This window comes from Sinocyclocheilus rhinocerous, unplaced genomic scaffold (genome assembly GCF_001515625.1).
Source record: "Sinocyclocheilus rhinocerous isolate Xijiao unplaced genomic scaffold, SAMN03320098_v1.1 scaffold681, whole genome shotgun sequence".
NCBI lineage: Eukaryota > Metazoa > Chordata > Actinopteri > Cypriniformes > Cyprinidae > Sinocyclocheilus > Sinocyclocheilus rhinocerous.
The window spans coordinates 1525420-1537390 of NW_015641029.1; the positions used below are offsets into that span (position 1 = coordinate 1525420).

Consider the following 11971-nt stretch of genomic DNA (forward strand, 5'->3'; position numbering starts at 1 on the left):
CTTATGTAAGGATATGTAAATGTAAGGATTTTAAGATTCTCAAGTCGGTAAACTAATGAATTAATAAGGGGGGGGGTAGATCAAGAATCGTTCTGGAATCGGATTGTGACTCCCAGAATGGGAGTCGGATCGTGAGGTGACTAAAGATTCCCACCCCTAATTCAAGTAGGAATGTATAGTCTACGGCATGCGGGACATCGCTTTACGGGTGGGTGGTATGATCAAATAAATGCATTTTGTCTGTTTATGATGGACATGATTAAAAAGCTAATATTAATCATATTAAATGAATCATGAGTGTAGCAGCAGTGCAAAAACAGCTTTATAGTATTTAACACTTAAGTTAATAATATCAAGAAATAAAACTAATATTATAAAACCGATTTATAAAAGCAATTCTAAATTCTTATTGGATGAGCCAAATGTTAAAAAAAAATCAATATTAATATAAATTCGGTGTGTATATATATATATATATATATCTCTAGTGGGAGAATTAATATTTAGAAAAAATAATATTTTCATTTTTTTTTTACAAAAACTAGTTTGAGATCAAACTATAATTGACAGATCCTCTGTTTAAGACCTCTGGTCCAGTTGCAGTTTCATTTTCACTGTGATTTCATTTCCTTAAACGACTTAACTTGACTTATTTGAACTTTCAAATTCAAAAAGTCTTTCTTAAAAATTTTTTCAAAAGGAACTTTAAATTACTAGTCCAGCATTTGTTTTCATTTACTCTTCACGAGGTTTATTACTGTATTATTTTGTTTGTTGTGTGTTGTTTAGGTGATCTGTATGGTGCTTTGGGCTCTCCAGTGAGAGTGTGTCGAACGGTGGTTGTGGGACGCCGGAGGGAACTGGTACAGCGAGTCTTGTATATTCTGTCCTACTTCATTCGATGCTCAGACCTGCAGGAGCATGTGCAGCCACAAGGACAGATGGAGAATCCGGACAATCCAACCAATCCCTGCAGCTCTCAAACCACTGATCCCACCCCTGAAAAAACATTTCCCCCTAAACCAGACCCATTAAAGCCCACTGCTTGTGTTATTGAAAAAGCACTGAACCCTGAATCTGTTCCAGGCACCTTTGTAGAACAAAATAATGACACACTTTTGACGGATACAAAATCAACCAATCCATCCTCCAGTCTGGAATCATCCACTGTCAGGCCTGAATGTACAGAAATGGGACAGGAATGTTTTGGAGAAGACGGTGACTCTGTTGGGGGCGGATTAGAGCACATTTTGGCCAATCAGAGTCCTCTTTTGCATCGGGTGCAGTTTCACATTGGCAGTCCCAGGGAGACGGAGAATGAAGGACAAGCCGGGGGTCTTAGTAGGGCGGGGTGTGGACGGGGATTGGACAGAAAGTTACATCAAAGGCTTTTGACTGATATTCGGAGGAACGAGAGCTCAGATAGTGCTCTAGGTGACAGTGATGATGAAGAAACATCACTGCAAGAACTGTACATGGCTACTGAACAAAAGGAGTATGAGTTACCACTACCAAGGTAAGTGCAAACTAATTTCAATATGGATACTCTACTAATTTAAAGTGGTCGTGTCATGAGGTAACATTCTCCCAAGTCCAAAAAGACCATTTAGTGAAACTAGACTACAAAAACAGCATCAAACAGATAGAAAAATACCTTTGAACACATGTTCGTTTTCATCTACATGTCAGTTTTGCCTGTTCAGTGTTCAGAATCTTGGCCCACCAAGTTATGATGATGAAACAGGATAAAAACTATTATTAGCACCAGAAAAACGAATGATAATGTAGCGCCTGCAACTCCGTATATTCATCAGAAGGATGCCAATATTAGAGATGAGCATCTTAAATTTATTATCAGCATCAGCAAAGTTCCTGATCTGATCATAATTGTTCAAATTAAATTTAAAAATTGTAAAAAAAAAAAAAAAAAGTATTTTTCTGATTAAGTTTTTGCTTTTTATTCCCTTTTCTGATTCTAATCTTTATATGGTCAGTACCTTGTATTTTGTTGCGCATTAATTTAAAACGTTTAGCCATAGGATATTCTTCGATGATATGACCCATTTAGTAGTAGGGAAAAATATTAATCTAATATTTTTCTAATATATTTAATCTAATATAGTTGAATTTAAAAGGATAGTTCACCCAAAAATGAAAATACTGTCGTTAATTACTCACCCTCAAGTCGTTTAAAACCCATAAGACCTTCGTTCATCTTCAAACCACAAATTAAGATATTTTTGATGAAATCCGAGAGCTTTCTGACCCTCCATAGACAGCAATGCAACTGAAATGTTCCCAGGTTCAGAAACATAGTAAGGACATCGGTGGTTCAACCGTAAATTTATGAAGCTACGAGAATACTTTTTGTGCGCAAAGAAAACAAAAATAACAACTTTATTCAACAATCCTTCTCCTCCAAATCCCATCTTCCACCATTATCGAGAGTACCTCTGCACATAAACAATGCATGCGTACTGATTTCATTTGCATGGTAACAGCCCAAATGTCTTACTATTCTAACTCACTGATTAAATGTAAGAATTTGACTCAAAAGATAATGCACATTTTTAGAAAAGGTAAAATAAGCTTTATAAAGATAAAAATGCCCATAAAAGGTAAAAATCTAATTAAACTTATTAAAAAAGATTAATTTCTATCAGTGTGAACTGACCACCACTCAGAATTTGAAGAATATCAAAAACTTTAGGAGTCAGTTTAAGGTACCAGCACAATAGCACACTCGGCAAAATATCGTCTAAATATCGTTGTCGATAAAATATTGAGATAATATTTTTTGTCAATATCGCACACCCCTAAGAGGAACTCACGTGCATGCATCGTGGTACTCTCAACAATGGTGGAATACATGATTTGGAGGAGACGAATTGTTGAATAAAGTCGTAATTTTTGTTTTCTTTGCGCACAAAAAGTATTTTCATAGCTTCGTAAAATTGCGATTGAACCAAGTCAAGTCAAGTTTATTTGTACAGCGCTTTTCACGATACAAATCATTGCAAAGCAGCTTTACAGCAAATTAAGTTTCTACAATATTTAGTGGTAGCTTATCAGTGGTGACTGTCAATTAATGTACATATGGCAGAAATGTACGGAAAAATCAATTTAAGACGTAATAAAAAAGACGATGAACACTATTAACAGCAATTATAAAATAATTAAATGTGCAAAATAGCAAAATGTGGTAGTTCTGTATGTTGTTTCAGGGTTGGCATCATCTGAGGTCCTCTGAGGGGTTGGCATCATCTCTTCTCAGGTGTTCTGGATACAGACTGAAGCTTGTGTAAATCCTAGTTACCACAGGATGTCAATCCCGTGGCAAAAACAGAGAAACAAATAGAGACATAATTAGCGTAGCTGCTGTTCCAACCAAGCAAAATTGATTTGTTTAACCCAAACTAAAGAATAATAATGTGCATTTGATCAGATATAACTGCAGTACAAGATTACGAGATGCATTATTTGAATGCTTGGCCAAAGAGATGTGTCTTTAATCTAGATTTAAACAGAGAGAGTGTGTCTGAACCCCGAACATTATCAGGAAGGCTATTCCAGAGTTTGGGAGCCAAATGCGAAAAAGCTCTACCTCCTTTAGTGGACTTTGCTATCCTAGGTACTACCAAAAGTCCAGAGTTTTGCGACCTTAGGGAGCGTGATGGATTGTAGCGTGGTAGAAGACTAGTAAGGTACGCAGGAGCTAACCCATTAAGGGCCTTATAGGCAAGTAATAATATTTTGTAACTGATACGGAACTTAATAGGTAGCCAGTGCAGAGACTGTAAAATTGGGGTAATATGATCATATTTTCTTGACCTGGTAAGGACTCTAGCCGCTGCATTTTGGACCACCTGTAGCTTGTTTATTGAAGATGCAGGACAACCACCTAGCAGTGCATTACAATAGTCCAGTCTAGAGGTCATGAATGCATGAACTAGCTTTTCTGCATCAGAAACAGGTAACATATTTCATAACTTGGCAATGTTTCTAAGATGGAAGAATGCTGTTTTTGTAACATGGGAAATATGATTTTCAAAAGACAAGTTGCTATCTAATATAACACCCAGATTTTTGACTGTAGAGGAAGTAACAGTACATCCGTCTAGTTGCAAATTGTAATCCAAGAGATTCTGTGTACTGTCTTTTGGTCCAATAAGTAATATCTCTGTCTTATCCGAATTTAATAGGAGAAAATGATTGGTCATCCAATCTTTTACATTTTTAACACACTCTGTTAGCTTAGATAATTTAGAAGTTTCATCTGGTCTTGTTGAGATATATAGTTGAGTATCATCAGCATAACAGTGGAAACTAATCCCGTATTTTCTAATAATATTACCAAGGGGCAACATGTATATCGAAAATAGCAGAGGACCTAGGACAGATCCTTGTGGCACTCCATATTTTACTGGTGATAATCGAGATGACTCCCCATTTAAATGAACAAAATGGTAGCGATCGGACAGGTAGGATCTAAACCATCTTAAAGCCTGCCCTTGAATACCTGTATAGTTTTGTAATCGATCTATGAGTATGTCATGATCTATAGTGTCGAACGCAGCACTAAGATCAAGTAAAACTAGCAATGAGATACAGCCTTGGTCTGACGCAAGAAGCAAGTCATTTGTAATTTTAACAAGTGCAGTTTCTGTGCTATGGTGGGGCCTGAAACCTGACTGAAATTCTTCATAGAGATAATTTTTTTGCAGGAAGGAGCACAATTGAGCAGACACAACTTTTTCTAAAATTTTAGACATAAAAGGAAGATTTGAGAAGGTCTTACGGGTTTGAAACGACTTGAGGGCGAGTAATTAATGACAGTATTTTCATTTTTGGGTGAACTATCCCTTTAATGCAGCATTTATTTTCGGCCCATAGCACTCAATCAAGTTTGATGTTTGGCCCTTATTAGTAAAAAAAGGACTGCAATAACCTAGTGTGTTTGTTTCTGTGTAGTTATCAGGTAGAGAGCCGAGCCAGTGTTAATCATTTTGGGCGTTCTTTGCTGGGTGGTTACTGTCCTCAGTACATGCCTGACTTTGCCTTGCATGGCATCAGTTCTGATCTCGGGCTCAAACAGTGCCTCATGTCTGACCTGGAACACACTGTTCTCGTAAGTACAATTACATTTACAGTTATTACTTCATATAGTAAATGATTCATGTATGTTGAGTGTCACAATCATGACAATTTTTGCTGCAGTTTTTAATGTCTCTTAGATTTTATGTTTTGCATATGTAATTAAATTAGCTTTCTTGTTTAAGGCTTTCATTTTCTTGCAAAAATGTAATGAAAAGAAAAGTTTTTTTAGCTGTTTAAATACCCTACATTAGGGTAAAGTATGTACCTGTGGTTTGTGTAGCATCCGGCGCTGGATGAACCAGTGGCAGAGGCTCTTTGCATTGTGGCAGACACAGACCGGCTGAGTGTGCAGGTGGTGACGAGTCAAAGGCGTGTGTGCGAGGGTGGGCGGCTGGGCAGGGACGTGATGGTGTCCAACCTTGTATACACGCTCATCACATCAGTTCTGCAGCTGTATGCACTCAACATCGCATCCGACTTTGTAAGTCCCCTTAGCAGACACAGAAAAGCATAGTGTAAAGCATGTTTATGTACGTTTATCTACACTCAAAGTTTGGGATCAGTAAGATCAATTGCATTGTGGTCTAAGATAAATGATTTAAATTTCAATATTTTACAATATTACTGCTTTTTTTACTGTATTAGCATAATATTTTTTTTCAGAAACCTTCTTACTGAGCTGTAGTGCAGATTCTGAATTTTTTTTGTGTGTGTGTATGTGTATGCAAACATCATCTCAGTGTGTGATGCATCTGGAAGACCGGTTACAGGAGTTGTATTTTAAAAGTCGATCCTTGGCAGAATATCTAAGAGGACAAACCAGGGTCCATGTAAAAGAACTGGGGCTGGCACTGGGGTAAGAGCACACTTACCTAATTCTTGCCTCTGATCCTACACCTGAAGCAACCGTATGAATGTATTTTTGCCTTAAAATATCAGTTTCCAAATCATTCTGATGGTACACTGACTTAAGGTAAATGGGTTCTTTTTCTTTCGTATACTAAGTTTGGTGAGTTTTTTGATGCAAGTTTGAGTGAGCGAAATTCCATGAAAATGGTGAATTGCTTTACGGCAGTAATTATGACAGTCCGTTTCTGCAACATGATAAAAACGAATAAAAAGGTAATTGCAACATAACTCAATTTTTTTCCTTTGCAATTCCAAGTTTACATCTCACAAGAGTTTATATCGCAATTCAGACTTTTTTTCTCAGAATGCTGATTTTATATCTCATAATTGAGTTTTTTTTTATCTGAATTCTGAGTTTACATCTCCAATACTTTTGCTTTTTGTTTCCGCCATGGAATAAAAAATAAAAAAAGTAATTGTGATTTTTTTTATTTTTCATTTTCACAATTCTGACTTTTTTTCTCAGAAATCTGTTTACAAATCGCAATTATGATTTTTTTTTTTACTCAGAATTCTGAGTTTACATCTCTCAATTCTGAGTTTTTATCCTCTAAATTCAAAGTTTACATCTCACATTTGTTTTTCTTTTTGTTTTCGCCACATAATAAACAATACAAAATTGAAACTTTATCTCACAATTCTGACCTTTTTTCTCACAACTGTGGGTTCATATCTCACATTTCTGTGAAAAAGTCAGAACTGTGAGATATAAACTCAGAATTGCCAGGGGAAAAAAAGTCACATTGACCTTTTATTTTTTTTTTTTAATTTCACTCACTTAACTGTGGAGTTGTAAAAATACACAAAACAACATACAGTTGCTGTAACATCAAACCATGCATTGTGGTCTTCTTAATGCAGAAAGTGTGGGAATAAAACTGCATCTTGTCAAATATATGCATTGAAATTGTTTTTCAGGATTGAGTCCAGTGACATTCCGTTACTTGCAGCAGTGGCCAGCACACACTCGCCCTATGTGGCCCAGATCCTTCTTTAAATAGACCAAGCAAGATTTATTTCAATTTAAGGACCAATCAGAATGTGTTCCTGTTCTGCGTGGACCAGCAAGGATCTGATCATTATCAGATGACCACACCAATCATGATGCACTGTGCTCGACAACCATTCGGAGCCTACACCCAGCCTTAATTGCCAATCAGAATGCCTCGTTTGTCCAGCTGACAGTCTTTTCTTGTACGTATATGTGTGTATCTAACTGTCTATAGACTGATTCATGCACCACATTGGGACACTTGTTAATGCTCTTCTTATTTTACAGTATCTCATGTCTTTTCAAGTCTTATTTGAAAGGGAAGACTGGAGAAAGCACATGTTATTGATGAAAAACATCACTATGAGTAAGAATATGGAGAAGCATCTATACATTTGATCCTTCCATTGAATAATCTCTCAGCACTATATCTGAATGCACAGTAGTGTAGTTCATTAAGAATGAGAGCATATCTATAAAATGTAGAGCCTCTCTGTGAAGCACATTAGTTTACATCAGGAGCCATATTTTGTAGCTGGCTGATCTTGGAAGAAATAGTTCCCCCAAACATCAAAATTCTGCCATATTTACTTACCCTCATGTCGTTCCAAATTTGCAGGACTGACTTTCTGCTTTTCAAAAAGCTTTTGCTCTGCTTTTTTCCATCTAATAAAAGTAAAAGGCAAAATGACAAAAAAAAGCATAAATCTTTAAATATGATCCGTACAATTATTATTTTCTATGCATTCTGAAGTGAAGACTTTTTTTTGGAGCTTAACAGAACAGCAAGAAAAAACGAATATAATATGGGTTTAGAACAACATGAGAGAGTAAATATAAAATCACAGAATTTTCATTTTTGGGTGAACTGTCCCTTTAAAATCTTCAATTCCAAACGATTGGCTCTAGCATACAGCTCTGAAACCATATTAAAGGATATTTTAAATGAATGCCTGAAATTTTATTCAAGAAAAGCATCAGTTTTGTCAATGTAAGTTACAATAGCTTTTACTTCTTTTTTTGGAATTTGATCAAATCAATCAGTTTTCATAGTTTTCTACCCCAGTGTAATCTTAAATTTATTTCAATCTGCAATTTAAGTATTTTTCACATTCCATATTCTCCAGAAAACGGCTTTATAGATATTATTTCTAAATATGTTTGTATGGTACGAGTGTGTGTGCTTCAGTCTCAGAAAGATGAGAGAATGTTTACATAATGGAAGGAGAGGTCAATTGGGTGTGGTATTAAACTGTTACTCTTAATTACTGGTCAGTCCACAGATAGTGGATTACAGTATTAATCTGGTGCTACTCTTGTGTCAAAGGCTTATTAAAGCACATGCACACTTTTATGCTCTGTCTTGCGAATGCTTTATATTTCTTTCAGTGTTGTATTGCGCTGAAAGACAAATGTCACAGCAATAGAACCCCAAGTTTGTGACACTAGAAATTAAAATACTTTTTTTGTGTGTGTGTTTATTGTTCCACTTTAAAGACTATTTTTGATATTTTAACAGAATATTCTACCTCAAGTAAAAGATATGAAAGTGGCCTGTTTTGAATTTATAGGATTGATCAGTCAGTATTACATCAAGAATGCAGTGTGCTGATATCTTCAATGATTATACACTTAAAAGCTGCATTTCGGATTGAAACGGACATCTTTTACATGTGTAAACGTCTCTAGTGTATTTCTGTACTGAAAGTAAATGTAAAATTGTCTTGCTTTTTTATAATTTTTTGTTGAGGTTGAACTTTGAACACTAAGGTTTTACCACTTTTAGTAGTCTCTTTTGAGGCTAACCAATGTAATCTTATTTTCCTTTTGGTCTGCTCTGTGCATGGTGTTTACACACAAGGCTGAATGCGGTTGGGTATTTTGTCTGTGACAAAAGGATTTTGCTAAGAACTGAACTAGTGATGAATAAACAAATTGTCAAGAATTTGACAACTCTTTTGACAATTTTGTTGTTATGTATCTTCTTTTGCATGGTCCTGGTTGATATTAAGTTATGATAGCACCGTTATATAGAGTTACATTTTTTTGTATGTTTTTTTTTTTTTTCGTTCGTGGACAATTTTGAATTAATGAAACAAATTGTTCTCGTTCATTTCTGTGCACCAATCATATATTTTGTTACAGAGGTTTTAAACTTCACTACTGTACTTAAATAGTTTCTGGAAACTTCTACTTGAGTATAAATGTTGACTTTACTAAATTTTAAAGAGAAAATTGATACTTCAATATATCTCTCCTTTGAATCTGTACTTTTTTGTGGGCATTAAATAAAGTTTTAGATTGGTACCCCCAACCCCTAAAACAAGGAAATGCTGGAAAGCAACAATTTGACCCAAATTAATACAGAAAAACACTTTTTAATAAATATTAAACAGCTTAATATGAAAAGTAAATAATTTGTGACAATAACAAATTTGACAAACCACCTGGTCCAAATTATTATTTAAAACCATGTACACAAAAAATAAAATACAAACAGGCAGAACCACAATAAACTATTGGTAAAATCAGGCACAAGTTTTTGCATTTAAAAATGTCAGAGGCAGGGTAATGGAAGGCAAACAAAAAACTTTTTTTTTTTTTTTTTAAAGTTAAACTTTACTTGTGTGCCATGTTTTTAAAACACTTTACATTGTGTATTTCACATACAACAAAGTACCAATGGTGTTACCTTGGGGTTCTGAACATGAACAAGAGAACCATGTAAATAAATATTATGGTACATCAATTCATGCTCTATGAACCATGGTATTACGATATCATCACGGCACTCTATGCTACCACAGTACTTTTTGTGAGGGGTATTAAAAATTCTTCTTTCATTATGTAGTTATATTTATATTAGTTTATATTTCTTTGTGTCAGAAATATAGTGATACCTATAGAGACATTATCATAAAGTAAATGATCATGAGATCATGAACTGATTTTATAGGATCATATCCTATATATGATCCTAATGGAAAGATTAGCTGGGTATTAGTAGGCCTACTACCAGTTTCTATAGTAATATATTTCTACTTCCACGTTGCATGGATAAAATACAAAAGTATAACATTTCAGCATCATTTATAAATAATGACAGTATTTGGAATTACAAGGAGGCCTATATGAGTGTATGAATACAGATTCATTAGGCACAAGATGCTAATTCACTATTAAAATAAAGTGATGTAGCATCATTATGAACAAACATGATCTAACAATGAACAAAAATATATTGTTTATATAGCTAACAGACACAAGCAACCCATTCAGCTATTAGATGTTTTTAAAACATACCTGTTCTTTTGATACTTCAGTAGTTTAGCCTAATATTAAAAGTATTTTTCTAATGAATTACTGTTTTTTAGTTTTTTTTTCATATAGGCCTGTTTGTTGTGAGCAGTGTTGGGCAGTAACTAGTTACTGTAATATTACTTTTTGCAGTAACTAGTAGTGTAACTAATTACTAATAAGATTTCAGTAATAATATTACAGTTACCATCCAAAAAACAGCTTATTTACTTAGTTACTTTTGATGCCTCAACCCCGCTGATTTAAAATCCTACAATCAAATAATTCCAAGATTTATTTTCATAATTTTCAGGACTCGCACATGCATGGGATGTCCCCAGTGCAGCAGGCAAGCTTGGAAATATGATTACAATTAGCTTCAAGCTACACATGACAATTCATGAGATTAATACAACACCTACTTGAATGTCACTATCAATTACAATTGAGTGTTTGTAATAACTTCTGTGGGGCGTGAAGAAAAAGTAATGTAACTAGAAGTGCAACTAATTACTATTGCCAGAAAGTAATAAGTAAAGTAACAATATTACTTTTGAAAGGAGTAACTAGTAATGAGTAATATATTATATTCTTTGAGTAACTAGCTCAACACTGGTTGTGAGATGTAGCCTATATTTGTACAAATTCTTGTAGTAATTGCATATAGGCCTACTACTGCTACTAGCCTACTACTACTAATAAAAAAACTTAACGTTACTTGTGTAAAACACTTGTTGCCACCTATTGCCGTAACGCTGTATGCTGTGGAATATGTAAGTAGATATTTGGAGAAAAGTAGGTCGTTTGTCCATGTAATGTAAGTTAATGGTAACCAAATTAAAAGTGAGAGAGAGAGAGAGAGATCTTCTTTTGTGTTCTACAGCAGACAGGGAGTCATATCCCGTTATTCATAACTCTCCAGTACAGTAGGTGGCGGAATGGGATTCGTGTTCACTTTGCTTCCAGATTTGGAGACGCGCCTGAACAATGAGAGATGTCGCCTTATTCAGTCAATGAAGAAAGTAAAACACCATGACTTTTCTTTGTCAGGTTTATTGGGGAAATCAGCTAACAAGATAGATGATGATATTATTAGGTTTATAAAAGAATGTGAATTAACCCTTTAGTATTCCTGTAAAATTTGCCTAAAACGCCTAAAAAAGGCATACCCAAAGTAAATTGCATGCTGTTCTTGAACCATTTGGAGTACATAGGCTACATGGTTTTGATCTCTTTTGAAAGGTGACACTCTGAGGTGTGTTCCTCAACAGTCAGAATCACTGTAAGTCTTATTGGTATTGAGTAATAGAACTTTGAACACACTGAAAAATAAAATAAAAAATCCGCCTACATTTTTTTTTGTAAACAGATGCCTGCAGATGACTGTAGCTGGGAGCTATTAGCTGGAAAATACATTTGGATCACAGAATAAAGTCTTACCAAGCAAAATGTTTCAAATTTGATAACAATACCTTAGAAAATGAGTGTTTTACACGTTTATCTAAATTTATGTCTAGGCGCTTCCCAAAAAAAGCCACTTGGAGACTCCAAATGACCCTTTGTAACCAACGACACATAAAATGCTGTAATTCTTGAATGCTTTAAGTAAGAGAATATAGAATATAGATCATATGTGTGTATGTATGTATGTGTGTGTGTGTGTATATATATATATAT

At 34.8% G+C, this 11971-nt stretch overlaps 1 protein-coding gene across 3 annotated transcripts in view; it reads left to right on the forward strand.

The window, feature by feature from the left end:
• Positions 1-8939, forward strand: part of LOC107754161 (folliculin-interacting protein 2-like) — a 24591-nt gene extending 15652 nt beyond the window's left edge. For 2 of the 3 annotated variants that reach the window (XM_016570517.1, XM_016570518.1), the window contains 5 exons: positions 790-1516; positions 4972-5128; positions 5378-5578; positions 5838-5953; positions 6925-8939. In XM_016570517.1, the coding sequence (XP_016426003.1) occupies positions 790-1516; positions 4972-5128; positions 5378-5578; positions 5838-5953; positions 6925-7003 (1280 nt within the window). In that variant the 3' untranslated portion in view covers positions 7004-8939. The remainder of the gene's footprint in view (positions 1-789; positions 1517-4971; positions 5129-5377; positions 5579-5837; positions 5954-6924) is intronic. The other variant, XR_001641550.1, reaches the window with a different exon arrangement.
• The last annotated feature ends 3032 nt before the right edge of the window (positions 8940-11971 follow it).